Genomic DNA, 7,428 nt, shown 5'->3' with positions numbered 1-7,428 from the left:
TTTGGCTCTATCAAGAATTGCTCGTCCAGCGCATAGGAATCACTGTCTGTAATGTGATGTATGAAGTTTGCGTGTGTTGGCAGCAGCAAGCATGTAATTGGATGACGCCTGTTCTGCAGTGTCTGATGCATCATTTCTATGTGCATGAGCGAACTTGGAATTCTGCCGTTGAAATTAACAACTGTTTAATTTTTTGCACCTATTATTCTCGTTCGTAGCTGTATGATGTTTATCAGCCTGCTGGACATTAAGATCATTAATGTTTTTTGTTAATTCAGAGTCTGGTTGTTGGATATTTAACTGTTTAATTATCTGCACCTGTTATTCTTGTTCGTCGCTGAATAATGTTTTATCAGCCTGCTAGACATTAAGATCGTTGCTGTTTTTGTTAATTCAAAAATACCATGGTTGGATATTTATTTGGAACCAACCAATGTTTTATCATGTGAAGTGAAGTGATGTCGGTTGGAAGAGATCTCGGAGTTGAATCATTGTATCGTGATGTTTTTAACAAAGCTCCTGTGTTTTTAATAAGATTTCTGGGTCCACAAGATTCGGCTACTACTTCTCTGATGTGTTAGTCTGATGCCTGGGTCCATAAGATTCAGCCTAGTAGATGCCCAAGTATCGAGGGAGTTTTGAAGTCTCAAACAGCATATACTTAAGGTTTTTTTATAGTGCAATATGGTATCATTCTATTTAATATCATGATTAAATGTTCATAATGATTACACCGATCGATCTTGATTAAACAATTCATAGTGGTGGTACGATCCATCGAGTCGCATCAATTTTTTAAGAGTTGCTTCAGGTGTCCAGAAAGCGTTGTGGACGAAGGCCGACAGTGCTGCTGCTTCCAATTCCAGCCACAAGGCGACGCCCGGTGCGAGAAAGGTGCTACGCCCATGAACAGTTGCAAAGAGGCGCGACGTGAGTCGTTCGACTGCCGCTAAACCACGTTTGTCTGATCTCGTCTTTATCATCGCTGCTCTTCTCTGCCCTCGGCGAAAGCGCGCGGACTCCACCCCGAAGAGGTGACATCTCCTCCACCCCTCGTCCAATCTGATCCTTGAAAGAAATCAATGTTTCTGTACGATCGGATTTCTTGGCACGCTTCCCTCTTGATTTCGCGTTGTTGCTTCCCCCTTGGTCCGATGTCGTCTCATCGATCTTGTTTCCTTGTGCCGTCTGATCATGGCCGGCTGGCGGGCGGGCGTGCTTGCTTTTCCAAAGATGTTCGCTTCAGCACGTTCTCTCCGTGAATCTTGGAAGTACTGCAGTAATTAGGCTGTTCGACGATCTCAATAGAAGAATTACCCCAAATCTATGCACAAGAATGACAAAAGATGCAAGTTTTTCAGAACATGAGAACGGTTGTCGAAGTAACGCATGGGCTCTAACAAAATCATCTGCATCCGGATACTGATTTTGAGAACCTGAGGTCAACAAATCGAGGGTTGCAACCTTCCTAGGCTTAGGGCAAAAGACCACCATAGCATCAATATCTCCTCATATTTGCTTAGCCACACCATGGAAAGGGGGGAGTATGAATAGTAGAGAGTAGCTTCAGGGAAGCAACAATTCTCAAAACAATAAGCTATACTGTGAGTGCAAAACAAACTGATATCGTCACATTCAAAGGCTTGCCAAAAACTTTGAATTCGAAGGCCCAACGGTAACACCAGGGACTGGAGGTCTAACATTTCAACTTCAGCCAGAATTATTGCTATGATATTACACCCAATCATATTTCTTAGAACATTGTTATTCAGGTGGACTCATTCAGTAGATAACATTTTCCTATTCCTTATGATTAAATTGGCTAATTGGTAGATTATTGCACCACATGCTGTATAGAGGGTTCCAAAATAAATTGACAAGAAAAGTGCATTAGCTACTGATCTATTTTTGAACTTGGAGTTTCATGTAACAAAATGGTGGAAGCAAACAAAATTTCTTAGGTTAATTCTGCAGAAAAGTGGTATTGAGTCTGCTGTTCATGTCTGTAAACCTAAAGGTAGCAATTCTTTGGAAGAAAGGTAATAGGAATTCCTGCTTCGTTGCATAGAAAATCTGACATAATCTTTCGACCTTTTGCGTCATCGGAAGCAGCTAAAATCATGTAGTTGGCATGTAATCTTTGTGACGAGGATGACATCAATCATTCTTTTAAATAGGCCTTATAGATCTGACAAGTAGGGGAAGTCGAGGCCAAGGCATACACAGTGACGGATGCTATGGGATGAGCGGAGAGTTGCAATTTAGATACTAACAAATCTTAGAGATTGAGTTAAAGCAGACAAATTGAGAAATCACATGTATAAGTCCTCTTCAAGGAAAATCCAATGCTTTAAAACAATCATACTGCATGTGTAGTCAAATGCATTTGATATAGACTCGGAAGTGCCGCAAAAGGTAGTAACAGTTCAAATTTTTTCATGGTTTACAGATTACCGCAAAACATGGTAGAAGAGCTCTTGCATTGAGAAGGTAAAGCTCCTCGATACTTGCTTGGGGACCGAGTTTTCCTGCCACTGAATCTAACGCAGACTGACCAGCCAAATTCTGTAAGTTGTCCACTGGCTTGTGAACCCTCCCTGCAATTACTCTACATATCAGCAAGGCTTTTCTTATAGAAGGTTGATCCTCAATAACTTGAATTGATTCTAGTGCTCTCCCACTTGTGGAAGTTGTGAACACTTCCACCCCTCCCTTCATTTCCTTCTTTCTGGAGAATCCATGCCTTAGAATGTGGCAAATGCTGCACTTATCTGATGTGCAAAGGTTTGAAGAACCATGTATACCTAGAGAACAACAGATTGTTGTTCCATAGAACCTTAACAGTTCATTTCCGTCAGCCAAGCATCGCAGGTGCTTTTTAGGAAGCTTGCTGGCTCTAGTCTTTTCCATTTCTCAGTACTCTTCGGATTGGGTGAGTCTTTTGCATGTTATGGACCTTAAGGACTCGTTGTAGCCGTCCACAACTGCTCTCAGACTTTGACCAACTTGCTTTGCATATAATTTCTCCTATCTTCCTAGAAGAGTTTCCTTCCAGTAGTTCACTAACTGCCAGAAAAAAGAATTAGATTTATTTGATATATGAAGCTAAAAAAGTATCTTTAGTAGGAAACGATACACAGTTGTGCATGCTTTTATAACTGATAGAATTAGACAATAGAACAACAAAATGTTGGCTACTAGAATGGTATAGTCATCACAGGTTGGTATCAGGATTGGCAAAATCTGGTATTAGGGGGAAACAACAATAAGACACAACATTTCATAGAAAGAATAGCAAAAAGAAATAACAAATAGTATTTTCTTTTTCTAGCACATAGGAAGAATAAGGTCAAGTGATAAATTCATCTTTCTGATTGTTAGTAGCTGATGCTGGTGGTCTTAAGAAATATGTGTTTTTCAAAAAATGTTTCATCATAAATGGTGACTTAAGCTGAATTGAAGAATAAATAACTCTTTCTGATCTTAGAAGAGGATAGCACAGGCCAATAAATGTTTTTGAGCCTGAAATTTGCTAAAACAAATGGAGAAGCATAGAGTGGTAACAGATTAATGAAATAGATAGCAGAGATCCTTGGTATTTGAGTCTTCACATACAGCTGATAGGACATTGAGGACACCAATGAATCCATATTGCAAAGTATATATAGCAGCATTTAACTAGGAAAAGAGTGAGAAACTATTGGCAAGTACTACAGCATCATGTTAAAAGAGATCTAATTCAAACTAGGATTATCAATAGTAGAGCTGAAGATGTCAAACATTTGGAGAGATCTAATAAGAATGTCAATTTCAGAAATTTATTCAGTTTACAGACAACACAATATAATTTGAATCTACAGATAGCATCAAAAAGAAGAAATGCTAAAATGTCAAGAGAGAGAAGCACAGAAAGATCAGGAAGAGAGAAGAGAAATACCCTCGTTTACCTGCATGCTTGGACAGATGATGTGCCTCCAAATCCTCCCATCTGCCAAACTGCTCCCTATAGCTATGGCAGAGTGAAGGACTAGAATGACCAGTAGAAGGCCAGACTTTCAAAGAAGCATGATCAGCACCAGCATTGCCAAGAACAGCATCAGAAAGTGAAGAATAACCCTGTCTATCTGCAAAGATGTAAGTGGCCTTCCTTAGGGCTGTGGTGCTGCTTCCTCCAGGGCCTGGGGTCCCAGGCCTGAGGGTGCCCACATAGGTGGATCCCACGTCACCACCACCCCCATGGTAACTCCCTGGTCCAGTAGCTATCTTGAGCTCACATCTGGTGTCACTAAGAACCACCTCATGGGCTATGGGGTTCAGCACCTCACTGCTCCCAATAGACCTTGGGCTGCTGCAGTTTGGCTTCTCCATCTGCCTCCTGGCTCCATGGATGACATCTCTGAGGTCGGCTATGGATCTGGACCAACAAGACCTGGATCTCTTCCTTCTCAAGAGGGTGCTAAGATGGCTCCTGCCCTTTGGTTCATGGACATCAGAGTTGCCAGACTTGCTATGGAGAGATTTCTTCAGTCGTCTATTCCCTCATGCACCCTCTCCAGCAACTATGGCAACTTCCACCAGCCCATTCATTGTATCCCACCTGGAGAGGGTGATTTCCTCCCATACATAGAGATAATTCCATTAAGTCTGCCTCCCTCCTCTTAGAACGGATGCTATCAACCCATATCGTGGGTTTCACAAGAGAATCCAATGACTCACTGCATCAAAATGGCACCTCCAATTGTTTTCTATTGAGAAGAGAGACAAGCATTGGCAAGGCAACAAAAAACGAGGCATGATCAGGACACCAACATCAGAATCACAAAACAGAGAAAAGACAAGACAAATGGGTACTTTGAACATGGAATTCACCACATCCAACCAGCAAAACTTGGTTAGTTGCATTTATTTGTTGTAGGTAGGTACTATCCTGCAATACAGAGAGTGAGATAGAAAGGAGACAGTGAGAAGTGATTACTATGGATCTGGATTCCTATAGGAGCTTTTGATTCAATCTGAACCTGTGGAACACTGGAATGCATGGATATGGTACATTCATTTAGTAGCAGAGATCACAGAGTTGGAAATCTAATATGCCAGATCTGAGAGAAATCTTGACATACATGAATACAGGGAAGATCTTGGTTGAAAACATGCAGTTACTTGATTCCTTAAACATACTCCCTATCTTGGCTGATAAGAATAATCATAGACATGAATGGCATGACAAAGCTTCATAATCATGCTAGTTTCATCTTTTTAAGGATTCATGATAAGTTCATGAGAGGACATTAATTACTGGAGTTGAGCTCCACTTGCATTTTCACAAACAAACACATCATATATTTTTCATATCAGTAAATGAATCCTATTTCGTTAATTTTTTAGGGGGTAGCAGTCAGAAAACTATTTGAGTTTAGCTATATGAAACTTGTTCGGTGGTTAAATACTTCAATGTATCATGCAGTAATCAGAAGATTAGTGATACCATCTTTTCAAGGCATTGCATTTGACAACTGCCAAGAACTTCATATATTTCCTCTTTATAGGGATGTGAGCTATCTCCATAAACAAACTCATGGATGCTGCCATCCACCTCTATTACACTCCTTCCTGTTTCCTTCTTCATCCCTCTTTCACGCATCAACTTCCTCATCTTCCACACTTGGTTCCACATTCCCTCTGCTGCATATATGTTCGACATAATGACATACACCCCGCCATCATCTGCTCCCAGCTTCTTCAGCTTCTCGACTGCAACCTCAGCCAACTCCACGCATCGATGTGTTCGACAGGCCGCGAGCAGCGAACCCCACAAACTTGAGGTGGGAGCCCCCGGCATCGTTTCTATGACTTCTCTAGCTTCCTGCAACCGTCCTGCACGGCCGAGGAGATCCACCAAGCAACCATAGTGTTCGACCTTTGGCTCAACCCTGAAATCCCTCCTCATCCTGTTGAAGATTTCACGTCCTTCACAGACCAACCTGGCATGAGTACAAGCTGTCAGAACGCCGAGGAATGTCAGATCATCCATCGTTGCTCCTCTTCTTTCCATCTGGTAGAAAAGTTCCACAGCTTCACATCCAAACCCATTCATGCCAAGTCCTACAATCATCACGCTCCATGTGACCACACTCCTCCTAGGCATTTCGTCGAAGAGCAACCGGGCAAGGTCTAAGCTTCCACATTTCATGTACATATCTACCAGGGCAGTTTCAACTACAACATCTAATAAGATATTGTGCTTCTTCACGTAGGAGTGTATCCATCGACCTTGATCGAGTGCGCCCAGCTGAGAACACGCTGAAATGGCACCTACTGCACTGATTACGTCAGGCCTTACACCCTGACCAAGCATACTTTGGAAGAGCTCCAAAGCTTCCTTTGGATCCCCATGTTTCACGTAGCCATCGATGAGGATGCTCCACGATATGACATTCCTTTCGGGCATAACATCGAACAGCTCTCTGGCAGCGCGCATCATGCCGAGTCCCACGTACCCATCAATCATGGAGTTCCAGCAAACTAGGTCTTTGTTGGGCATTTTATCGAACAGGTCACGAGCACGGCTGACGTCCCCGGCCTTCTTTCCATATCCATCGATTAAGATAGCCCAAGAGAAAGCATCTCTCTCCGGCATTGCATCGAAAAGCCTCCCCGCTTCTGCGGTGTCTCCACAGCTAACATAACCAGCCATTAGCGAGTTCCAGGATACCAAATCCCTCGACCGAGATCCATCGAACAGCTTCCGGGCCGCCGCGATCTCTCCGCCCTTGCAATACAAGCTGATCAAACCATTCATCACGAACGGATCCTCCCCCAATCCTTTCTTCAGTACATCCCCATGAATCGCCGCACCTTCTTCGAGTCCAGCCAGCAAAGCACAGGCCTTGAGGACAAACGGATACGTGTAGTGGTCAGTCAAGACACCAGCTTTACGCATTCGAGCGAAGAGCAGAACGGCCTTGTTGGGGTTTGAGGCCCGGACATGGAACCTGATGATGGTGTTCCAGGAGAAAGTGCTCGGCTGATGACTCTGGGAGAAGACGAGATCGGCATAAGACGCAGGGACGCGGGCGGAGAGCTCACAGATGGTGGAAAGGAGCCGGCTTGCGACGAACGGGTCGCTGAACAGGGCTCGGGTGATCAGCTGGGCATGCACTTGGTGGACTCGGGAGACAGTGGTGGAGTTGTGAAGCAGGTCGAGGAGCTCGCCGCGAGAGAGGAGGCCGGGGAAGGATGCGATCATGGCGAATTGAAAGGGAAGCCATTCGCATCAGCGTCCGGCCTTATCACCGTGCACGAACAGCATACATGAATAGCTTGTATATTCGTGCGAAGGTCCTCGTATACTTCTCCCACGCGACTTTGCAGGGCTAATTACTTATTAGGCATCTAGTCCTCTTTCGCATCCTAATTTTTAGATTTAAA

The 7,428-nt window shown here is 43.5% G+C and overlaps 2 protein-coding genes and 1 long non-coding RNA gene across 3 annotated transcripts; 1 reads left to right on the top strand and 2 right to left on the bottom strand.

The window, feature by feature from the left end:
- Positions 1-584: 584 nt before the first annotated feature.
- LOC108953176 (uncharacterized) lies at positions 585-2,664 on the top strand. Its single transcript, XR_001978669.2, has 2 exons — positions 585-1,034; positions 2,450-2,664. It is a non-coding gene; the product is annotated as an uncharacterized LOC108953176 (long non-coding RNA).
- Positions 2,320-7,418, bottom strand: LOC103988484 (pentatricopeptide repeat-containing protein At3g29230-like). Its single transcript, XM_009407006.3, has 3 exons — positions 5,486-7,418; positions 3,948-4,745; positions 2,320-3,066 (listed from the first exon to the last, which is right to left on the bottom strand). Exons 1-2 carry the CDS (start codon positions 7,244-7,246, stop codon positions 4,713-4,715), a joined length of 1,794 nt encoding a protein of 597 aa, XP_009405281.2. The 5' UTR covers positions 7,247-7,418; the 3' UTR covers positions 2,320-3,066; positions 3,948-4,712.
- On the bottom strand, positions 2,745-4,368 carry LOC135641359 (uncharacterized). The gene is made up of 3 exons (XM_065156719.1): positions 3,948-4,368; positions 2,957-3,066; positions 2,745-2,804 (listed from the first exon to the last, which is right to left on the bottom strand). Exons 1-3 carry the CDS (start codon positions 4,366-4,368, stop codon positions 2,745-2,747), a joined length of 591 nt encoding a protein of 196 aa, XP_065012791.1.
- Positions 7,419-7,428: the final 10 nt, after the last annotated feature.

Source organism: Musa acuminata, chromosome BXJ3-6, assembly GCF_036884655.1.
Source record: "Musa acuminata AAA Group cultivar baxijiao chromosome BXJ3-6, Cavendish_Baxijiao_AAA, whole genome shotgun sequence".
Lineage (NCBI taxonomy): Eukaryota > Viridiplantae > Streptophyta > Magnoliopsida > Zingiberales > Musaceae > Musa > Musa acuminata.
The sequence above is the reverse complement of the archived record's forward strand: the minus strand, read 5'-3'. Positions and strand labels throughout refer to the sequence as shown.

Coding starts and splice junctions, on each gene's coding strand:
- LOC103988484 (XM_009407006.3), bottom strand. CDS start 7,246: ATGATCGCATCCTTCCCCGGCCTCCTCTCTCGCGGCGAGCTCCTCGAC. Junction 4,746..5,485: donor TGCAATGCCTTGAAAAGATG/GTATCACTAATC, acceptor TCTTCTCAATAG/AAAACAATTGGAGGTGCCAT.
- LOC135641359 (XM_065156719.1), bottom strand. CDS start 4,368: ATGGAGAAGCCAAACTGCAGCAGCCCAAGGTCTATTGGGAGCAGTGAG. Junction 3,067..3,947: donor TCATCTGTCCAAGCATGCAG/GTAAACGAGGGT, acceptor TTTTTCTGGCAG/TTAGTGAACTACTGGAAGGA. Junction 2,805..2,956: donor GGCTACAACGAGTCCTTAAG/GTCCATAACATG, acceptor GTTGTTCTCTAG/GTATACATGGTTCTTCAAAC.